The 25,077-nt window shown below is 36.6% G+C and overlaps 1 protein-coding gene across 49 annotated transcripts in view; it reads right to left on the bottom strand.

Moving 5' to 3' along the window:
* Positions 1-24,722, bottom strand: part of LOC149216957 (chromatin-remodeling ATPase INO80-like) — a 228,672-nt gene extending 203,950 nt beyond the window's left edge. For all 49 annotated transcript variants that reach the window (XM_089392881.1, XM_089392893.1, XM_089392882.1 and 46 more), the window contains exon 1: positions 23,678-24,722. In XM_089392881.1, the coding sequence (XP_089249007.1) occupies positions 23,678-24,514 (837 nt within the window). In that variant the 5' untranslated portion in view covers positions 24,515-24,722. The remainder of the gene's footprint in view (positions 1-23,677) is intronic.
* Between the last annotated feature and the right edge of the window lie 355 nt (positions 24,723-25,077).

Below are 25,077 nucleotides of genomic sequence, written 5' to 3'. Positions count from 1 at the left end.
CCAGAGAAGGAACACCCAATGGAATGATGGATTCTTTTCATGACCGGAATCAAGGTGTTGGAGGTTATGCTCAAGGGCAGAGCCTAGGAAACGTATGGGATGATGGGATTGTTTCTCTCTAGGCCTAGTCAGCGAACAGGCACACCTAGGACACGTCTGCTGAGATGATTGGATCGTAAGGGATCGTAGGATTCTATCGAGCCATAGTCATGCGAAGAGGTAACCCCATACTGCCTTCAAGCCAAGTATCTCTGGTCAAGCTTGTACGCTGCGAAGGCAACACTGGTCATGGTCAAGGCAGATAAGGGAAGGGAAGAGAAGGGAAGACATTCTACCGAGTAAACACACTAAGCTAACTCGGTTGTCTTTCCGCGCACTGAATCGAACTGAAGAAAAAGGGTGAGCAAGCGAACTCTCGACCAACGCCATCATGCCCCCGGCAGGGTGAGGTACGAACGCTCGACTGTTAAGGCCGCCATCGCTCGACTGGCCGCCATCGTGAGCCTGTCGAACTCTCGACCAACGCCATCAACGAAGTCGCTCGACCAAGGCCCCCCCACCCAATAAGTAAATTGAAATCTCTCCAAAGGCACTGATGGTGGAAGTCGTGGTAAGGCACATTTGATCAAACAAGCCAAAGGATGCATGCTAGAACACCACGGAATCATCCATCAGACTCTCTAGAGCTAGCTATATCACCATGGAATGTGCAACTGATTGAACTTGAAAAGCTGCTCTATAGCGGCAACCAACACTTATATCACTTCTCTTCTTATGGTCCTACACAACCAGGCTCACCTTAGCCATTGATCCTTAGGAAAGAAAGGAACTGACTGAACCTAAACTACCACATGCTCATATATAACTACCACCATTTCACTGGGCTATCAATTAGGAGGGAATGAGTCAAAGCAGGGTGTATTATCACCGTTATTATATAAGTAATTACGCTATCTCGCCTAGGTGCACATCTGGTTCCTATCTCGAATGACGTAATTACGTATATAATGAATGAATGCATCGATATGTGTCATTACGCTCCTATCTACAAGCCCTCTCACCTGCCAAGAAATCTCACCTACCAAGTTGAGCCATGCCTTCCTTTCCCGTTGGTCATTCTTTATATATGTCATTATGCTTTTTGCTGGATTGAATCCCCAGATGATCGCCACTAATGCTCGTTCAGACCAACCTTATAGCACCAGCGGTATTGCATTTTGCTCCATCAATCTGGAAGGGTAGAAGGAATCACTCATGTGAATAAAGAAACGAAAATGCATTCAGTGGATTCAACACCTTTTTATGACCCAGAACCACTATATCGAGAGCTTGTTCCAGCTGACCTTGATGACCTAGAGTAGGCAGCAGAGGCAATGGTGGGCGCTTTGGTGTGTGGCAGTGGACAGGCATTACTTCGCCCAGCACCCTTTTTGGTTCGATAGCTTGTTCCGACTTTTGGTACATCCCGTGTCTATCCACCAGCAATTCCATTAGCAGCATACCTTACAGATCCAGTAGCACCATCAGTAGCAAAGGCAAAGACATAGCTTGTTGGGACAGAGGCAAAGCCATAAGCTAGGGCAGAAGCTAGGGAGGCAGTACCAGTTGTTCCAGCATCTAAGCTATCAGTAGCAGAGCTATAAGCACCAGTATAAGCATAGTCTAAGCACCGTCAGCAAAGACAAAGACTAGGAATGCAGAAGTTGCAGTTATAGGTCCAAACTAAGCAGTTGATCCGGGTGATTCGCTTGATTAATCAAAACCAGTAGAACCAGCAACATAAGCAAAGGCATAAGTGGTCTCATAGACAGGAGCAAAGGCATACCTAGGGGCTTCAAAGGCATAGAAATCTAAGGTAGAGGTAGCAACCCTACTAGTTCCAAAGCGAGTAGTTGATCCAGCAGTGGCACCACTAGCAGTTGTGGTTTAACCAGTCAATGTGCCAACAAAGGCAAGGGTAGTAGCAATTACGGTTCCAGTTCCTATAGGTGTTCCGACAAGAGGAAAAGAGCTATAGCTTCTAGGGGTTATATAGAGGCAAAGGCATAGGTCGCTATAGAGGCATCAATGAAAATAGAGAAGCGCATGGCATCAGTGTAGATCAAATGTCCACTTAGACCTACATATGCTATTGTTCCTGTGTATCTTTGATAAAAGAAATATGTTGGGTATAATGTACAAAGTGGGTAGAAGTGGTTTCCAAATATCCTAAGTACGAGTTAGGTTCCACATTTCATTTCAGGGCTGGTATATGAACAATATGTAGTTCCTGCCGCTTGAATGGCTATCTCGAAGCTGCTATCAAGCCCGGTTTTTGGGCTAATAGGTACTTTGACCTATATACAACATTTTCTCAAGGTTTTCTTAGGATTCAATGATTGAATGAATAAGCGTGGTGGGTCATCGATGAAAACACATGGGAAACATTAGGGTTATTGTAACTGATAAAGATGCCTTTATAATTCATTGGTTCTGCCCTTCTTTCATGTGGTCCCTGCCCGTCAATCTAATACTCAGGGAAATGATAACTTGTATCCGTGTCGAGTAATGAGCAATAAAAATAGATCAACGGGTGGTCTCGTTGACCAAGTGAAAGATCGATACCCACGGCCAGCAGGACTAGTTCCAGTTCTTGATCGAGAACCATAGCCTACAGCAGCCGTTGATCCAGATCCATATACGAAGTTATAAGCAGCAGAGCCAAGAGCTAGAGCAAAGCAAACCAGAAGGATACTACTACCAAAGCCAGCCAGACCGGCCAAAGCCATAAAGAAAGCAGCCATTTGGCCAAGAAATCCATTCTAAGCCAAGCTAGTCAGAGCCAGTTCCATCCGTTGACCCAGTTGGTGGAGTTGGACCAGCACCAAAGCAAGCAGCAGTAGCTACAGCATTAAGCATGAACTATCAACCACTTAAGATAGACTTTTCCAGTTTACCTTGCACTAGGAAGCGCAAGCCCCTCCGGGACCTTGTTGTTTACCCAGTAGCAGGACCAGCATCCTTACCAGTAAGAGAGCCAAAGCCTGCTGTTCGTGATGATCGGGATTCAGTCTTTGCTTCTCGAGCAGAAGAACCGAATTCTCGAGATGAAGAGTCAGATGTTCTGAATGAAGAGCCAGATGTTCGAGAGCCATACTCTTATGATTTCTTTCCAGATCCAGACCTTCGTGATAGAGATGCTGACCTTAGGTTCCCATACCTTAAAGATCGAGATCTTTATTGAGCTTATGCTTTTTGTGATAGATATCCAAACCCATACGCAACAACTATTGATTTATATGAAGCAGAAGTAGATCCAGTTCCAGAAGCAGCAGTAGCAGTTGACCTAGTTGACCGAACAGAAGCACCTATAGAAAGCAGCTAAAGCATATCTATATATAACATATGCTTACCCAGATGCTTATGATCGTGATTCATATGTTCATAATATGGATGAAGAGCCAGATGTTAGGGATGAAGCACCAGATGTTCCAGATGAAGAACCAGATGATCGTGGTGGAGAGTCTGACCTTCGTGATCGTGCTTTGGAGTCCGATGCTCGTGTTCCAGATCGAGATCCAACCTTATCTGTTTACCCATATCCAGATCGAGACCCAGACCCACCTATAGCACCAAAGGAAGCATCTTAGCTAGTCGTTGATTCGGTTGACTAAGTTGTAGTTCCAGGTCCTCTAGCATATGCAGGTAATCCAGTTGAGTTAGTCGATGAAGAAGCAGTTGATTCCTTTGATTGAGCCGCGGCAGATCCATCCAGTTTATCCAGTCAATGAGAAGCAAAGGCAAAGCACAGGCATAGGAGGTAACTACTAGTAGATAGAACAAAGTAAGCAGCTGTTTACTCTGTTGATTATGGTGATCCAGCACTAGTAGTAGATCTGGGTCCATATGAAGAAGCACGAGCTGTTCGATACCCAACAGTAGATCTAGTAGTAGCAGAGCAAGCAGAGACAGGGACAGATACAAATCCATAGCTAACAACAGATCCAATTGTTTATTCCGCATAAGCACCACTCCTATCCAGTTGAACGAGCAGTTCAAGATGCAGCAGAGATAGTAGTAGAGATAGTAGCAAGGGCAGGTGTTCTAGTTGTTTAAGTAAGTAATTAAGCTGTTGATTCTATTTCGGATGTTCCAGACGCTCCACCTCCAGCAACACCTACAACACTAGCAGATCAAGATCCAGTTGTTGACCTTGAAGCCAGGTCGATAGCCAGATACTACAACTTAAGTTGTTGCTAAAATAAGAAAGATGGGAACATTACCCTGAATTTATACCCTTCTTAAAATATGTTACAACTTCAAAACAACTACGTAGTAGAACTATACTCAATTAGGAACCTTAAAAAAGTGAATCAATGGAACTTTTTTTAGTGTTTTGTGAGATTTTAGTATAAATTATTAAGGAGTGATTTTAGTGTTCCTTATTATAGATTATGAGAAAATTGAGATGAAACCATCAAACATTTTGATAAATTTTTTGATTGCAAAAGAAGAAAAAAAGTGAATTAATGAAAATATTCTTTAATGTTATATATATATATCTATATATCTATATATATATATATATATATATATATATATATGTTACATAGTTGAATTGATCAGGTCTTAAAAGAGGACTTTGTTGATTCCTAAAGATACTGGGTATTCATATTTTTCTGCTAGACCCAACTTACATGATACAAACTTTGTTCTCCAATTGGGCATCCAAAACTACATGCTAGACTTGCTAGTGAATTGTTACAAAACATGACATAAAACTAGATACAAAATTCCCCCTCTAGCTAAACATTGAATACTACAAACTAGATTTGCTAATGGACTATTACAAAACATAAGATAAAACCAGGCATAGCTATCAAAAATAAACACCATTAGGAATGATATGAAGAGATGTGACAGGATATTTGGCACTTGATCTAGGAGGAGCAGTAGTGTTTGACTCTTAAAGGAGGTGTCCCTCAACATGAGTCAGTCTTGAGTCAAGTTTTTCCATAGTGAATCATTGGTTCCACAACATCCTCTTGGTGCCTTCCAATGAGACAAACACATTGTATTGTTCTTCCTACTTGTCTTTGAAAACTAGTACCAACAAAGTATTCATATTCTAGTGAAGGGTAACAAAGTTGAGATATTGTTTATTCCATCTCCAAGTATGCCCAGGGTTTGGAACCCAACAAGAAACATCCTCCATACCGAGTTTCTAGCTTCCTTATTTCCCTCCTAGTCTTTGGAGGGACTGCATTGAAGTATGCAGCGACTGACTCTTGAGCGAAGAGCTGAGCCCTTCATTGACCTGGTGGATTTTTGCCACCTCCACCCCTTCTGCGATGGATACGTTTTCTGGGCGGCATGGTGGACAGTAGGGGGTAACACTTATAATAGAAACTAAAGAGACCACGACCAAGGAAATGACAAGAGACAAACCCAACCCGACCCCAAACTTGAGGTGGAACCAACAAAATACCCATGGCATACAAAGACATTGAACATATTGAACTATCATTAGAAGCCTTATGTGTATACCCCCTGGGACTGCTTCTACACTATGAGTAACCTGTAGTTGTCAGGGTTAAAAGACAAACAACAAAACCCTAACCCCACAAAATGTCAACCCTTTTGTAATTGCACCAACTTACATAAATTCTAGAGGGTGCGTGAAGGTCAACCCCCTGCCACAAACTCAACATTAGATTACCCTTACCCATAGTAATTCTAGACACAAAAATCTCTCTCCAAACTAGACCAAGCCCAAGACCTAGCAAAAGCATATACACCATAACAAAGAAAGGACTGGCACGGACTATACTAACATAACCAGACAAATTGCTAAGAATTGCAAAGTAAAAATGAGAGGATGATACTAGTGTGCCAGTGCTAGAGAATACAATTTGAGGCCAACATGAACCTCCCCAACTGAACTCAAAAGCTATCAATCGGTTTGCCTCGTTGCACCTGAAGTTCTTGACCCTCCTCCAATTTCTCAACATCTGCTATGGAGAGTTCTCCTCCCACTTCTCACTAGGATTTTGGATTTGTAGCTCTCTCGCTGCACCAAAGCTTAGTTGACCAGAACCCAACTTCCGCAACCAAATTCTTTTCTTTCCTCTAGAGAAACCCACGACCCTCCATTTCTCTGGTTCCAAACGAGAAACCCACCTCACAGAAAACAGGGCAGGGGCAAAACTAGACTGAAATACCTCCACATCATAGTCAGTCAAAGGGGCTCACAACAGGGAGGTCAACTCCTCAACCTCACACCTGCAACAACCCTCCACCTTCACCACCAGAATGAAAACACAAAACATCAACCCATCGATGTTATGTAATGCCAAATGTGTGGTTGTATGCGACTGCATGCCCAAGACATGTACCTCCTCCTTCATTTACTCACGCTCAGGTGGGTTAGGTGGTGGGCTCGTTCTCCCAAGCCTCCCAGATCATATGTACACCCCCATCAGGGATATGAGAATGTAATATAAATTATTAGAAAGAGAGTGTTTTTAGTGTTTCTTATTAAAGATCATGAAAAATTTGAGATGAAACAATCATGTATTTTGTTAAATTTTTAGAATTTTTAAATATAATGAGTAAATAAGTAGAAAAAACCATTTTTTTTAGCAAGTCATTTTCCGAGTAAGGTCGAGCCATACAAGCCAAATTGAGGTCGATTGTTGATCCAAATTATAGAGCAAAATCATGAAGAAATTAAGTGAATCAAACGCATGACTTCTCTAACTTTAAGGGAAAACACATATGGCTCATGACCATTTGAGTTAACCCTTAAGACTACTAATTCAATTATAAATTTTTATTATCTATTAAATCTATTATGTATTTATTTTAATTAATTAATTTAAAAAAATAAATAAATCTATAATCAAATCAATTTATCTTTTGGTCCAAAGCCTCCGAAGTGTGTAGTAATGTCTAACCAAAGAGGGAAGATCGTGATAATGCAATAACATATGATTGTTGAGGTTTACTAATGTGACGAATTAAATGCTATTATCATATTTAAAATGTGATGAATCATATGCTCTTATTATATTTAAAAAATAGATCTTATATTTATAGGATGAGTTTTTTAGTTTTTAGTGGGTTTTTTTTCTGAAACGCGTGTTATTACTGGATATAATTTATAATTTTCAATTACAAAAACATTCTTAAAAGCAATTAGTAATGTTTACAATTTTGTTTTTTAAACCAATTTTATAACATTTACAACTAATAGGTGGTATGGTTCGTTAGTTCACGATTTAAAAAAAATAGTTGAGATTTTATTGGTAGTGTGGTAGTGGTATGGTGGAGAGTTGGATATATTTGAAAAACTTAGGTAAGAACGTGTGATAATTTATATATTTTACTAGTTTTGGTGATTAATTTGTGGATAGTAGATGTGAAATAGTAATGATGTTATATTAATTTGTAGTCTAGGATAATTAAGAATCGCTAAGGTAGATGATTGATAATGCTATAACATATGATCGTTGAGATTGAAAATAAAAGGAATATTTTAAGGGTTAAAATATAAAAATTGAAATATTTATTTATTATTATTATTATTTAATTAATTAATTTTTAATATGAAATTTGATAAGTAGTATTTAAATAAATTAAATTAAAAAATTAATGTGATTGGTAAAAAATATATTTTATGATTATATGATGATGATTATTATTAATGTTTATTGAGATTAATATAGTTTATTTAACCTTAAGAAAATATGAGATTAATTGATACTTTTTGATATTTTATTTCTATGATCAAAGAAAAGGGAAAAAATCTTCCTAGATAACTATAGTTTTGTTGACTTAACAATTCAAGGAGGTTGGTAGTGTGGCAAAGATTTTCGAAATGAGAACGGATGTAAGCGCCAGACAATCCAAGAGGAAGCATTTTTCATCTTCAACCCTCTTGGTATCAAAAAGGTGTTTGACGCTTTCGTCTGCACGTGTTTTGATAATTGACCAATGCTCATTTTTTTCGAAGCTCATGAGAATTAGTCCTTATCTTCACAATGTTCATTTTCTTGTAAGCACTAGTGAATATAGAAAGATAATTTTGGTTAGCAAAATTGGTGTTGATCACCTCCTTTTCCCTAGAGAGAGAGTGTGCTCTTATTCTATTAATGTGTACTTTCTAATTTAGTGTATGAGGGGGAATTTAGTAATCCCTTCAATGCTTAATATGGAATTTATGTGTAACATTTTTAAAAAATATTAATAATAAGAAAGATTTAATGTAAATAAAGATAGAATACGTAAAGTAAATGGAAAAATTAATGTTTTTTAATGGTTAAAATATTTTATTAATGTGTTGCTCAAGATGAATGAAATGTGTAGTTCCTTCCACAGATAGATGTTTTTTAATAAATTGACATGTAACATTTTAACAAAATATTAATAACAAAAAAAATTCATATAAATATCTATTTATTTATAGAGAGATTATGTCTATATTATATAAAACAAATGAAAAGAAAAATTGTAGTTAAAACATTTTATTAGTGTGTTGCTCAAGATGAAGGCTATGTGTAATTCCTTTCATGCTAAGCATGGAGTTGACACATGCATAGATTCATGTTAACTCAGGATCTATCAAGCACTATGAGAGATCAAATCTCTCGAGGTACAAACTTTTCTTTAATTTTTGCATGAGGTTGCAACTCAAGGAATTTGATCCTTCTTGATGCTTAATAAAACCGAAGTTAACATAAATCTATGATAGTTATAGATTTATTATATATAAATATACTATAAATATAAATAAACATATTGACAAGATTTTATGTTTAATTGTTACACTTCTTAATGTTTTTTTTAAAGAATTAATGAAATATAACAAAGTAGATATTAACAACATGATTTTATTTAGAGATCTATCTTTTCGATCTATTACATAAATATTTAAATTGTCGATGTATTTCAAACCAACTAATATAATTTATCTTAAGACAAGTTTAATTAATACAATTTTTATTTTTTTAATAAATTAATGAAATAAAAAATATATATATTTAAAGTAATAGGGAAGAAATAAATATATATTTTTTATTTATTATAATAATTTATTAATAGAATAATTGTGTTTATTAATAAATGTGAGAAAATGTATACTTAATTCATGTATTTTCCAAAATATGATTTAGATTTAAATTCAATAGCATTGGATGGATCTCAATTTTATTATAATATAGAGTTTTTTAAGTTTATATGATATGTTGAAATTCTATTTATAATGGCTTTGATTTTACATAAAATCTACTCAACTATGAACCTTAAAAAAAAGAGTGGATCAATGGAGCTTCTTCTTCTTCTTTTTTTTTTTTTTTTTTCTATGAACTCAAGGAATTTGATCCCTCTTGACACTTAATAAAATCGAAGTTAACATAAATCTATGATAGTTATAGATTTATTATATATAGATATAAATAAACATATTGACAAGATTTTATGTTTAATTGTTACACTTCTTAATGGTTTTTTAATGAATTAATGAAATATAACAAAGTAGATAATAACAACGTGATTTTATTTAGAGATCTATCTTTTCGATTTATTACATAAATATTTAAATTGTCGATGCATTTCAAACCAACTAATATAATTTATCCTAAGACAAGTTTAATTAATACAATTTTTATTTTTTAAATAAATTAATGAAATATATAATAATAATAATAATAATAATAATAATAGGGAAGAAGTAAATATGTATTTTTTATTTATTATAATAATTTATTAATAAAATAATTGTGTTTATTAATAAATGTGAGAAAATGTGTACTTAATTCATGTATTTTCCAAAATAGGATTTAGATTTAAATTCAATAGCATTGGATAGGTCTCAATTTTATTATAATATAGAGTTTTTTAAGTTTATATGATATGTTGAAATTCTATTTATAATGGCTTTGATTTTACATAAAATCTACTCAACTATGAACCTTAAAAAAAAAGAGTGGATCAATGGAGCTTTTTCTTTAGTGTTATGTGAGTTGTGAGTTTTTAATATAAATTATTATGAATAGAGTGTTTTTAGTGTTTTTTATTATAAATTATGAAAAAATTGAGTTGAAATAATCAAATATTTTGAGGTCGATCTTCATAATTGTATTCGAGTCATGATGTAATATATATTGGTCAAAAGAAATTAAAAAAAAAATATGTATGAAAAGTGGGTCGAGACGGATGAGGGTTTTGCAGTCTAGGGTTTTGTCAAAGGTAGGGTAGAAGGGGCGCCGAACGCTGGAGCAGCGCACAAGGGCAGAACACGGGCACGAGAACCAGAAGTACAGAAACTAGAGTAAGAAAAGTCCAAAAAACCAGAAGCCTGGGGGGTAAAAAGAAGTTCAAGATCTGAAGGAAAGTAATGGAAACGGCGCAGGGGAGGGGAGAGATCCCCTCCTTCAAAGCAGTAATAACGGGAGAAGCGAGGAAGGAACGGCAGAAGGAAGGAGACAGAACAAGCGAAGGAGAGACTTCAGCAGCAGGAACGCAAAGGAAAATGGGAGCAACAAGTAAATGTCTGCCGAGGGCAACGAACAAACCCAGGTTCGTAATACCTCATAACAGATTAGAGAAATATAGAAGTTACATGAAGGATTATGCTTTGATCTGTAAATTTGTAGGATACTGGCCAGCAGAGAAAGATCTTCTCAGATGGATCCAGCAAAGGTGGAAACCAAAAGGACATGTGGAAATAAAGCTGGGGGCGAAGGGCTTTTTTACAGTCATATTCTCCAATCTAGAAGACAAGGAAAGGATCTTTGAGGAAGGACCCTACTTCATGAACAATGCTGGATTATTTATGAGACAGTGGGTAGACTGTTACAACCCAGATAAGGAAAGAATGCTAGCAGCCCCAGTATGGATCAGACTCTTTGGCTTACCAATAGAATTCTGGGACCCAGAAATCCTTGAGGGTATAGGGAACGCAATAGGATCTTTTGTGAAAGTGGCAGAATCGACAAAGAGGGGTAGATATACAACATACGCAAGAATATGCGTGTATATGAACATAACAGAGCCACTTCCAGATACAATAGAGTTGGAATATCACGATGAGATCTGGCACCAACCAATTGATTACGAGCATATCCCCTTTCGTTGCAGAAGATGCCATGAGTATGGACACCTATACCGAGAATGCCCTATCACGTTATCAGAAAAGGAAAAGGAAGCAGAAAATGAGAGGAGAAACGCGGCAAAGAAATCAGGACAGGAGGATGAGAACTTCAGAGAAGTGCAGAGAAAGAAAAAAAGAGGGAACAACAAGACACAGTCGGACAAACAAAAAGGAATCCATATTATAGAATCCCAAAACAAGTTCCAAGTATTACAGGACGAAGAAGTGGAAACAGAGGAGAACGAAGATGAGGAAATAGAAGGAATGGAAGTCATAAAGGAAAACGCAGATAAAGAGGCAGATCAAGTAGATAAAGGTCAAGAGGGTATAGAGGAACCAATAGAAAACCATGAGGATCAACGAAGAATGGAAATAGACCCACAGAAAACAAAAGGCGAGGAAGAAGAACAAGTAATGACGAAGCTCTTGCAGGAATGGAAGACACTCGATGAAAGATTTATTCCAGAGGATCAGAAACAGATGTACAAAGAAGCCTTTCAAAGATACAAAGAGAAAAAAGGAATAACTGAAGACCGAAGAGTTGGGAAAATGGAGATGCAGGAAACCCAAAATCTAGGAATGAGTAGTACTGGCAAAGGAGGTAGAAAAAGAGGTAGAAGAACAATGAGTGAAACAATTCAAGAAGTTGGAGAAATGTTAGTTAATTCAGGAAGAGTTATACCTCTCTCAGAGGTATTTCAAACCCCTCCGAAACTTTTGCGATGATCATCACAAGCTGGAACATAAGAGGCCTCAACAGTAGAGGCAAGCAGAGGTATTTAAATGACAGACTGAAAAAAGATAAGCCTAGCATAATGATAGTACAAGAAACAAAAATAAGTACTGAGAAAATGAGAGATATTTTGAATAGAAACAAGAATAGATATGAAATGATGGGACAGGATGTGATTGGGAGTGCGGGGGGTTTGGTAATAATTTGGAACCCTGAAGAAATACAATTAGACAATTGGATAAGTTTCCCAAGAATTCTAACAGGAACTGCAAAGATTATAGGAACAACAGAGGAGGTTATTATAACAGGTGTTTACGGACCCCATACCCAAAGAGAACGGGAAAATTTTCTGCAAAATCTAAAAGCAATGAGGAATCTAATCCCTGAAAAATAGTGGATAGTAGGAGGGGATTTCAATCTGATTAAAAGCTTAGCGGAGAAAAGAGGAGGGCTAAGGAGAATGGATACAGCTATGGAACAGTTCGGAGATATGATAAGGGAGCAGGGACTGATCGATATTCAAACTATAAATGGAAATCATACTTGGAACAACCGAAGAGGGGGAGCTAATCAAATTGCATCACGACTTGACAGGTTCTTAATTTCTGAACAAATAATGATGAAAGATGTTTTCATAGAAGCCACAATTCTACCGGTTGTAGGATCGGATCACTGGCCGATTAAGATGGAAATAGATCTCAAACAAAGACCTAATAACAAACCTTTTAGATTTGAAGCATTTTGGCTCAGAAATGAGGGGCTGATAGAGAAACTTGAAGAATGGTGGAAGAAGAGTGAACAAAAAGGGAAAAATAAAATGCATACCTTCCAACTCAAATTAAAGGAGTTGAGAGACAAAATAAAAAAGTGGAATAAAGAAGAATTTGGAAATATACTGAAGGAGAAACAGCGCCTAGAGCAAAGAATGAAAGAGCTGCAACAGATGGATATATTAGAAGGTTTACAGGAAGATAGAATAAAGGAAGAAGGAATTATAATAAATCAACTAGAAGAGAGAAGGAAACAAGAAGAGATCTTATGGAGACAGAAGTCAAGGGTTCAGTGGCTTAGAGAAGGAGAAAGGAATACTAAGTTCTTCCATAAAGCAATGATACAACATAGACAAAGAAACATAATTTTCTCCATTAAGAACCAAGAAGGTCAGCGTGTCCTCCAGCATGATGAAATAGAAAAAGTACTGGTTAATCATTTCAAAAATCTGCTAAATGAAACTCAAGATAATAGAACAGAGGCTATAACGAAGATAAGCAAGGAGATCCCTAAACTGGTAACCAGAGAACAGAATTTGGCATTGATGAGGAAAATTACTATGGAAGAAGTGGAGGAAACAGTCAGGAATATGAAAAGGAACAAAGCCCCTGGGCCAGATGGGTATACGGTAGAATTCTACCAAGCAGGATGGCACTTCCTTGCTGAAGAAGTCCTAGAAGTGGTGGAGGAAGCTCGAATTCATCAAAGAATATGGCCAGGTATAAACTCAACCTTGTTAACCCTCATTCCTAAAACTACCCAAGCGGATCAAGCTGAAGGCTTTCGCCCTATAGCTTTATGTAATGTTATCTATAAGATAGTGGCATCAGTGGTGGCCCAGAGGCTGAAATCCATCCTCCCGAACATAATATCCCCAGAACAAACTGGGTTCGTAGAAGGAAGACAGATTCTGGACGGATTAGTGGTGGCCCAGGAAGTAATCCACACATTAAAAATGAAAAAGGAAAAAGGAATGCTGATTAAATTAGATCTGTCAAAAGCCTATGACAGATTAAATTGGAGATATTTAGAAGCCATCCTTCAAGCCTTTGGATTCTGCGACAGATGGGTGAAATGGGTCTTAAGTATGATCTCCACGCCAAATTTTTCCATCTTGCTAAATGGAGCCCCATCTGCTACTTTTAATGCTTCAAGAGGTCTTCGACAGGGGGATCCCCTATCCCCCTTTCTCTTCATAATAGCAGTAGAAGGATTAGGTAGATATTTCAAAAAAGAATTAAGAGAAAGGAAAATCCAGGGTCTGAGGTTATGGGGCAATCATACTACAGTTACTCACCAACAGTTCGTGGACGACATCATGATATACTGTAAAGTGTCCCTGAATGAGGTGAGAAGGATAAAGAGAAATCTAGAGGTGTTTATGAAAGGTTCAGGTATGGAGATAAATAATGAAAAATCAAGAACGTTCTTTTTTAATACAATGGAACCCATCAAAAATCACTTAACCAGGACCTTGGGCTATAGAAAAGGGGAGCTCCCAACAAAGTATTTAGGAACCATGCTAAACTCATCATCCCTAAAAATAGGAAGCTGGAGATCCATTTTGGAAAAGATCATGAAAAGACTTGAAAATTGGTCTTTCCGTACTATGAATCTTGCTGCAAGAGTTGTATTTCTCAAATCAACCATTCAGGCGATCCCGATATATCCATTATCAGTAATGGCAGCACCAAAAGGGATATGCAACAAGCTGATAGAGATATACAGAAAATTCCTATGGGGAGGGCCTAAGCAACAAAAGAAATGGGCACTCTGCTCCTGGGATAGCCTAACTAAACCAAAAGAAAAAGGCGGACTAGGTCTAAGGGACCCATCTGTTCTAAATCAAGTTCTAGCAGCCAAACTAAGATGGAGATGGATGCAAGGAGGAAAGGACCTGTGGAAAGAAATATGGACAGCAAAATATAATATGCCATCAACTCCTGAAGAAATATTAAGGAAACAAGAAATACCAAGAGGATCAGACATATGGAATCTGACTAATCAAAGCAGAGAATTAGTAGATGGAAATATATTTTGGGAAATCAGAGGGGGCCAGAATGCGAGATTTTGGGAGGAAGCGTGGCAGCAAAGGGAGAAAATGGTGAATCTACAGGGAATGCAGGATATCTACAGAATAGGGATTGACAGAGAACTCATCTTGGTCAAAGATTATTGGATAGAAGGAAGAGAAAATGAAGAATGGAGAGAATGGAAAACAATAGAAGACTGGAACAGGAATGCAACGGAGGAACAAAAAATCTTGTTTAGTAAGGAATTAGAGTCCAGGAAAATAAAAAACAGAGGAGGCAATGATATTCTACGATGGGGAAAAGAAACTAAAGGAACTTTCACTATTAGGGAAGCATATAATATAAAAGTCCAACAAGAGCAGAGGGAAGAGGAGCAGAAATGGAGAAAACTTTGGAAAAATAAATGGTGGCCGAAGATAAAGATGTTCGTGTGGTTGGTAGGGAGGAAACGTATTCTAACCTGGGATCAAATCCAAAAAAGAGGATTCTCAGGCCCATCAAGATGTTGTCTCTGCAACCAAGACGGAGAAGACCAGGAACATTTACTAAATGGCTACAGAATAGCCCAATTCCAATGGGATAAGACTAAAGATCTCTTTTCAACAATCGAACGAAATCCAAAAGATATCATACAAACTCTGTGTAATTGGGGAGAAGGAAAATTTAAAAGTTCGGTGGTGAGAAGAGCCTAGAACACGGTGGCAATGTGTGGAATATTTGGAAAGAAAGAAATGGAAGAATTTTCCAAGGGAAAATGTCAAATCCGGAAGAAGTTTGGTAAAGGACCCTGAGACAAATCAGGGAATCAATCCTTGCAGAAGTATGGACAGAGGAAGATTGGAAGACCTCTGAGGAAGAAGCAGAAATCCTAAGAAGGTTGAACTTGGAACAAGGGATGGTCTTTCAACAAAAAACAAAGCAACAACAACCTATCGTTGCCCAAAGTCTTGCAGTCTTCCGAAGGCCACAGGAAGGGTTTATCAAGCTTAACTTTGACGGAGCGGCAAAGGGGAATCCAGGTCCAGCAGGATATGGAGGAATCTTTAGAAACAGTCAAGGAGATATAGAATGGATTTATGCAGAACATGGAGGAACTATGAGTAATAACGAAGCGGAATTCATGGCGGCTTATCAGGGCCTCAAAATTGCGATAAGAAATGGATATAGAAAGCTAGAGATCGAAGGTGACTCAGCCCTGGTTATAAACACCATAAAAAAATTAATACAAGGGAAACAGTGGGAGCAGGTCATCAAAAGTTGGAGAACAACGAGCATAGTCCAAGAAATTGAAGAAACATTGAAAGATATTGAATACAAGATCACCTCTCATGTCAAGCGAGAAGGAAATAAGCCTGCGGATTGCTTGGCCAATTGGGGAAGTAAGGAATTAATGGGGAAAGTGGATGACAGTTGGACAAATCAAATGGTGATGACAAGATGGGATAGTTTAAAACAACTCATAGATAACGATACCCATGAAACAACATAATTGTAATCAAAAAACCGTGAAGCTCCTGAGCGGGAAGATAAGGCAGGTGTATTCGGCAGCAAAGATAGGACAGAAGGATGGCGGCCATACCTCCCTGACCATAGTAATTAATGATAATTCAGAGCAGCAGGTACGCAATCCAAAACAAATCTCAGAAAACACCGAAGAGAGCATCATACAAGTTACAAGGGAGAAAGGAAGTGGAGGACAAATTCATCATAAACAGAAAGGTGGCGATAAATCTATAAGGCGGAACAAGAGAAGGATGAAAGACAACAAGAAGTTGAAGAAGGTGGCGAGGAAAGGAGAGACCTGGCAGAGGAATCAAAACCAACGTCTTAAACGAGTCAAGATGGCAGCGAGCTGGGATAAAGAAGTCCAGGCAGAGCGGGAGGATTTCGGAGACAGACAATTTGAGCGGAGCAGAATAAAAATTGAGGTCGAAAGCTCAGAAGACATGGAGATTAACCAGGACGAGGGTTTCCGGAGTAAGACTTTTGAAAAAGGACAGAGCAGCAAAAATGTTAAACGAGGCAGAACAGACGGAAGAAGGAAAGCTCGTGAACAAAGAGGTAAAGGCCGACCCTGGCAAGCAAACAATGGAGAGGAGGGAAACCAGCCTCAGGGAAGGCGAAAAAGGGGAAGGAAATCTATCCGTAGGACGGTTCATGAGGCAGAGCAGGCTTACAATCAAGAAACGAATGAAGACATTCGAAAAATCATTGAAGTCATGGAAAACAGAGTCCTGGAAGAACCGTCGGACCCTGAGATGGAAGAGTGGAAATCCCAGATGCCTGATCCAGGCAATACCAGAGGTAGACTAACCCTATACCGTCGAGCTCTTCACACTTACTGGGTCCTAAAGCACCTTTTGGCCAAGGTAATGGAACAAGTCGCTGCAGAAATGGTGGAGATGGCTCAGGAATCGATGGCAGCAAGAAAGGAGATGGCTAATGTTGAAGGTATAATGCGTCAACAGAATGAACAGATTAAGGAGATACAGGAGATGCTGAAGGAACTGGTAAAAACCAAAGACAACAATGAAATCAAAAGGGGAAGCGCGGAGATTTGAGAGGCTAGTTAACTCTCTCTTTTTGATTTTTGATGCTACTGCTCTGTTTTTGGGAATTTGATTGCATGTCACAACAACCAGTAGTGAAGATAGGTCTTTTAGTAGATCTTAGAAAAAACAGTCTCTGAAAACATTCTGATTACAAAGGTTTAATGTCTTGTAAGTTTTTTCTGACAGTATGTAAAAAGAAAAACAGTATCGAATGCTTGATGAAGAGGAACCAACAGATCCGGTTTCCCATATGGGCGGATTGAGGTTCCTTAGTATGTATTTTTCAGTTTGTTGTAGATAATAGAAATTCCTTAGCTTACAAAAAAAATTCAAATATTTTGATATATTTTTTTATTAAAACAAAGTGAATAATGGAATTTTTCTTTAATGTTTTATGAGATTTTAATATAGTTTATTAGAAAGAGAGTGTTTTTTTTAATTATTATTAAAGATCATGAAAAATCGAGATGAGTTTATAAATATAATGAGTAAATAAGTAGGCGGGCTCAATTTTCTGGCAAATCTATTTTTGGAATAAGGTTAAGCTAGACAAACCAAATTGGGATCAATTGTTGGTCCAAATTATATAGCCTAATCATGAGTAAATCAATTGAATCAAACTATTGACCTCTTTAAATTTGGGGGAGAGCACATCTGGCTCATGACAATTGAGCTAATCCTCAGTGCTACTAATTTGATTATAGTTTTTATTATCTATTGAGTTTGTTATTTATTTATTTATTTATTTTATTTTAATTAATTAATTAATTGATCTATTTTTGAACAAGGTAAATTTATACTCCTATCAATTTTTTATTTATAGATTATCTTAAAAAGGTCCAAAACCTCTAGGGACAAAGCTTCATGATGAAAGTTCCCATCAATCACGTGGAACCAGGGAACCATAGCCTTTGGCAAAATTTTCATTAAATTTAAGCAAGAATTTACACCTAGAAAAATGTTAAATTTATCTCCATATTAACTTAGCTTGAGAACTAGGAACCGTTTCATCTTTAAGTGTATTTTGTAGACCTAGGAAATTCATCAACAATGATGCATTTCATACAATGCTCAACTCTTCAATCTTAATTCACCATGGATAATACATTATTTTTTATTCTAAGCTTTCATAATTGAGCATAAGTTTCATTTTTGCATTCATATTTCTAACTTCGGTTTGAGATCACCTAAATATTCTAACTTTTACATCCATGGTTCTTAGACACTACATGATGTTGGATTAACTTATTTAATTTAATTAGATCACATTCAATTGAGATTTAACATTTAGCTAGATCTTATTTTTGCTTTATACATATTCATTTTTTTTAATTATTTGAAGTAAATTGTTTTACTATTTATAACATTTTCGGTGTCAAATCACATCTCTTCAAAACATGTATGCTCATATAGACAAATCAAAAGCAAAAAAGAGATAACCTAATACCTAACTACTTTTATGTACTTTTAGATATTATACCTTTTGTCTTTTCATAAGTAAAAAAGAGATAACCTAATACCTAACTACTTTTATGTACTTTTAGATATTATACCTTTTGTCCTTTCATGTTCATCAAATGCACATTACACATGCACACCATCCACACCTAAGAACTACAAAGTTAGTTCATGCAATGAAGACGTTGCCTTGACCACTTTTAGGAACTTTTGCACATTATACTTATTATCTTTTCATGTTTATCAAATGCACATGCACACCATCGACACCTAAGAGCTACAAATTTAGTTCATGTTGTTCACTAAAACATTAAAGTCAATATCTTAATTTAAAAGTGACTTTATGAGTTGTTCAGAAAAATTTTCATATTCAATTTAAAGGGGAATTTTTGAAATAATATTGAGAGGTCAAGAATCTAAGTAAGCATACATTACAATTTAAAAATTTATTATATTGAGACTAAACCCTTGAGTAACAAAGAAATCTTACCAAGAAAAGACATCTCATACATGTGAAAAATACTAAATCAAATTGAATAAGCGTTGAGTTCACTTGTGAATTAAGTGTGGTAGCAAAACTATCTTTCTTACTCCTCTTGCATCTTTGTTATGAAATAAATCCACCTAAAAAAAATTGAAAAAATCTTTTTCTTCTTTACGTGAGCTTATATAGATTATAAATTCATTGTATCTAAAAATATATATCAAAATCAACTCTTTTACTATTACATCTTTAAATGAAATAAAAATCTACCCATAAACAAAAATGAAAAAACTGTTTTCTTTCCTACCTAAAACTTATCCCAATTATAAATTCCATTTAACTTATCTCAATTATAAATTCCATATATTCAACATATATAAATGAATTCAACCATTGACTTTCCTCACTCCCCATTGCATTCAATAAAAGTAAAAATATCCTTCTTCCTTTATATCTAAAAAAAATTTCTATTCATTTTTATTACTAACTTTAAACTCTCCCCATTTTACATCCGGTAAAATAAACTCAAACTACCAAACAAACATACAATTTTCTGTTACTAGAAAATTCTTTAACTCAACAAATGTAATTGAATAACCTATTATTTATTTAAAGATTATAAAATGTTCCAAACTTATGCATAGGTTGATCGTAAACTAGCATTTGCACCTGATGTTGCAAAGGAAACGCCGTAAGGCATAGAGTGTGGAAGAATAGCGACATGCGAATGGGCATTGTTGAAAGCAAGGGTGGATGATAATGAGTTGCAATTGAAATTGTTAGTTATGTGTATGCTGAATATGGATATTTTGTAAATAATAGTGTGTAGAAGAATACTGACATGTGATAATTTCCTTCATTTATATAAATATGATGGTTCTCAAATGACTCTTTAGAAAAAAATTGTATATTAGATGAGATTTCTAACTCTAATGCACATCCAGTAAAATGCTTTTACAGCTGATCTGCCATTTGTTGTATTGGTTGTCACTTGCTATTTTCAAAGTTTTGTATGGTGTAAAATGCTAATTAAGTATTTTAATGCTAACAAGTATCTCTGATAATAATGGAGCCGAAGTTCTGGACAAACCCAGAAAGTGCCACTAAGAATGCATACAACCGGACTGATGGGAAATTTTTAGCAAAGGTAGCTGATTTAGGGCCCGATGGCTCCACAGCAGTCGCTGCTATTTTAGTTGATGGGAAAAAACTCTTTGTAGCAAATACAGGGGATTCCAGGGCTGTTATATGTAAAAACGGCATTGCTATTGAGCTGACTGTTGATCATGAGCCAAGTATTGAACGCCAAAACATCGAGAAGGGTGGATTTGTGACACTCCTGCCAGGTACCACTACGAATGTTGTGCAGAGATTAATTTTAATGAGAACATACTTAAATAATTTTTTGATTTGTAACTTTCTAATTCTATCTTAATGGTCTAGCTCAAGAGTAACATTTGAATGGTCAGAGGGAGAAACTGTATACTTAATGGCGTTTTTTTTTATATATTAGGAGATGTACCTCGAGTTCATTTAAGTTCAGAACCAGATGTGAGAGACACGACCATAGATGCAACCACAAAATTTCTCATTTTGGCTAGTGATGGATTGTGGAAGGCAAGGCATTTTTTCCAATCATTTACTTATTTGCATAGTTACTGTTAGATGCATATTTTTTTTTTCGCAAACTCATCTCATGGGAGAAAGCATCTAGGAAATTTTTTGATTACTGTATTGTCATTAATTTTACTCGAATAGTTCCTCTGAATATCAGAGAGGTTCTTTTTTGAAGTGCTTAAAGAAAGATGCCCCAAGTAACTGCATTGCAAAGAGAGGATTTCCTGTCCCTAGGTGCCAGATCCGAGGGGCATTTATCTGCCCAGTCCCTGGAATTGCACATAGTGTCACCCCTTAACTTATGCTATAGGAATGCAGAAAACTGTAGCGAGAATGGAGGTAAGGTGGTTGGCTTAACATTCCGTCGACCTCACCAGTTGAATCAATGCCTGTTGGGAAAATAAAATCTTCTATGGAAATGATACGTAATTATTAACATAAATACTTTTAAAACATCAAAGAATATAGATCAAATATTCTGAAGTTTCAATCGAGATCACAATTTCTCCAGAAGGAAAAACACATTGACAGCAAGTTTAGTTATGTCAAACTAGATTAAACCTACCGATTGGGAAGAGGTAGAAGAACGATTGAGAATAGCAATAAGGAGGTGCATAGAGCATCTCTGAAAAGCCTAAAATCTGTAATGAGCTCAAATGACCAAAACAGGTCAACAGGACTGGGAAGAACAACGATTGACTGCCTAGAGCATCTCTGAAACAGTCTAAAATCTATGTTAAGGAAAGAAAGGAAAAGTAGAGAATAAGATGGAAAAGGGATCCGGGTGGACTCAAAAAGGGGGGAAAATCCAGAGGCATTATCCCTAGACAATGAATTAAGTTAGAGGAAAGCATTCCAGTAGTAGTGTTGCACCAGAAAATGTTTCGTGGAAGTAGCTAGGACTTGGGAAGTTTGAGGAAGAGCAATAACGAGGTCAGAGTGAGAGCCAGAAGAGGAGCCATCATCACTGTAAACCGCAACAAACATGCCAATGCTGAGCTGATAATGGGCCAACGAGAGGAAAAAATATTTTCAAGGATTGAGTTCCAAGTCATATTTATTATTATTTGGACATCTAATTTCATTCTGTCATATTTCACTATTCAATATTCAGGATTGTATGGAATCCTATGACAATTGCAAGGCAGATAACCATGAGAACATAGTTAACTTCAGGTGAATAGATCTAACCCTCGTAATTTTGTGAGGTATGCACAATATTCACTCGAGGGAAGCAACTAAGAGCCATGGACTATCTTATGATTGAGAATGTTGCTGTAATCAATGCTTGACTGGCTACAATGGCTGCTAAAGTGGCTACAGTACAAATTTCCGAGGACAAAGGATAAAAAGGAGTTACTATTAAAATTTAAAATTCCCTCTTAACAAACTCTACCTAGGATTTCTTGAAAATTTTAATTTACCAGCCTTTGCATTTCATCAAAAGATAAGAGCCTTACTGTAAAAGAAGGATTGAAACTGAAAAGTAATGAGCTGTTATCATTTTTTTCCATTCCGCCAGTCACAAAACATTAAACATGTATGTACCAGTTCACTCTACATGATTCATGATTTATTGCGGAAATGGTAAAAAACTCAATGCTTATTTCTTCTGATCTCAACAGAAATTTGCATTTTGAAATCTTATAAATCTATTAAAATAGTAACAATAGTACAAAATTATATATTATTTTTGAGTGATCAGGAACTTTAAGGCCCTAAAAGCTTTATTATGAGTAAAAGCTTATAATTTCATTGTCTTCTAACAGTTTTGTGTGAACGAACTCTAAATTTCTTGCACCATTCTGACTTGAAGTAAATGCACAAGTGGTATATTGTAGGGAGACAAAGTCAACCTGCAATTGTTTTGGAGAAACCTGTAGAGCTTGTCAATCATTAATCCTTCAAAAGGCCCAGTGCTCTTATTAGTCTTCAATGTGGTTTTTCCTAGAACATACACAAACCTTGTATTCTTTGCCAATTCAATCTACTACAAATCCTCATCTAAGAGTATTTACTTTCTTCCACTGTATTTCTGCTTGCATAACTTATGTCATGTGAGGAGGAATGAGTTCCTCTAAGCTTGAGATAGTCTTTTATGCTTTCAAAAACCTGGTTGATAAATTCAGATCCTTCAATGTTTGGACATCTTTGTAACCAGATTGGGCTACACATTTATATACACCTTTTGGCTCTAGTTTTCCAACCATAAATCTATCCAACAAAAGTATTGACACCTTTTGGCTCTAGTTTTCCAACCATAAATCTCTCCAACAAAAGTATTGTCTTGACTGGAACCATTCTTATGGTGACAATGACAAGAACTTCATGCCGAGACCCCACATTCTTTACATAATGCTCAATAATCGGTGGTAAGTCAGAAATAAGGTCACTGCAAAAGAAATGAATTCCTGGTACAAGTGAATTCACCCTGACAACCAATCCATTCAAACCTTCTATGCTGAGTTTTCTCTGTGCTAAATATTTATACTTTTTCTACCTTCCTTATTTCCAAGAGAACATTATGGTCAGAAAAATTGTTGCAATGATGAAGGGACACCAACCACCCTGTGGCGCCTTATTCAATACATATGATAGATAAACTCCTTCAAAGATAGCAAAAAACAGAGTGAAGGGTGATATAAGAAAAACATGCATGTTCCAACCCACAAGCATGACGAAAATTGTTGCAATTAGGAAGGGACACCAACCTCCCGGGGCCCAAATCGAAGCATTGATTCTTAGTGACACAAAATATGCAAAGATGCATTATAGTATTACAAATTAGCAATGTATACATGGGCAAGAATTCTCTTCTAATCGAATAGAATGCTAAAACAGACAGTATGTGGAAGCAGAATGATAAATCAAGAAAATTGAAAAATGTGTGTATTGAACCTCATAGCTATCCCCTTTCTCCAAGACCTTCACATAAAAAATTTGCAATTTTTCTATTTCAGACATAATCAGCCTTTGAATGCCTAATGATTCCTGCTGTGTTGGCAATGCCTCCAAATCAGAATCAAATACTTGCAGACAGAACTTTTGGCTTGAGTCACATGATGATGATAGTGCTTTCAACCTGCCCTGAAGAGTCTCATACTTTGTGGAAGGTTCTCCCATTCTAGCACAGTTCTGACGTCTAATCCTTTTATCAGCAGCCATCATGGCAGACAAAGATCTCAAATCTAGCCTACCCTTCAAAAAACTCTCCTTTATTCGAACATCTGTAAAGTTTGGCAAGTTAAGAAGTGGTGCTAATTTGTCATAAACTGGCGGAATTTCAAAAGTAACTCCCTCTGCTATCTCCAATAAACCAGATGTTGTTGTATGAGGACCATGTTCTGGAGCAATGTCAAGATGGTTGTAATTCCACAGATTCTGGACTGCATCATCTATGTGAGGACCTGCCAAAGCAGGAATGTCTAATCCATGTGGAGTCCTCTCATCTTTTAGAACCATCTGAGAGCCATGACTTAATTTCCGACCTTTCCTGTTTGATGTACGCTTTGCAGTGGAGGGACCTATGTGGGCAGCAGCAGCTGCTGCTGCTTTCAACTTATTGGCTTTGTTGAACTTTTGTGTATGTTCCCCAAGTATGGTCTGATAATATTCCTCTGATATGTGCTTCTCAAAGTCATCACCATCTTCATCATTGTTGTCTGCATCTTTCTGTGCAGATGAGTTATAACCAGCCTCTAGTTCAACATGGTACCGTTTTCTTTTTAAAACCATCTCTGATGGTAAATCCGATGGCCTCTCAGCCCGAACACCATTTATTTGTGCAAGCACTGTGTCATAACCTGCTTCATTAAAGTCAAAAGAAACAGAACATAATGATCAGAGATGTTAATCAAATTATCCCAACCCAACCACTGTTACATTGTTGTTAAACAAGAAAGTAAAGAAATTTCATACAATGATCTCTACCTAGTTATGATGGACAAAAATAAGGGAAGCCCAAAAACACCCCAATAGATTTCTATAATTCAAAGTAACAAATCAACATCATCTTTATGGCACCTTTAATTCCATTACTCTCATCTTGAATACAGCCATTGGAAATTCAATACCAGAAACAGGGACCTTTCATGAGGGAGAAGGTGGTGTTATTCTTTCGGATAGCTAGAAAACTAAACAATCAAGGCTAACTAATCAACACTCACAAAATAAATAAAATGGTGAATATTGTTGTAAATAATTTTCCCCGACTAGCGGGGCCAATCACTTCAAACAATTTATAAATGGATGATGAATATCTTGGGGCAAAAATAAAGGTAATTGACACAAAGGTGTAT

The sequence above is a fragment of the Pinus tabuliformis genome, chromosome 1_1 (assembly GCF_031772625.1).
Source record: "Pinus tabuliformis cultivar Carrire ecotype Pingquan chromosome 1_1, CPIR1, whole genome shotgun sequence".
Lineage (NCBI taxonomy): Eukaryota > Viridiplantae > Streptophyta > Pinopsida > Pinales > Pinaceae > Pinus > Pinus tabuliformis.
Note: the sequence above shows the minus strand (reverse complement) of the source record. Positions and strands in the feature narration are given on the sequence as shown.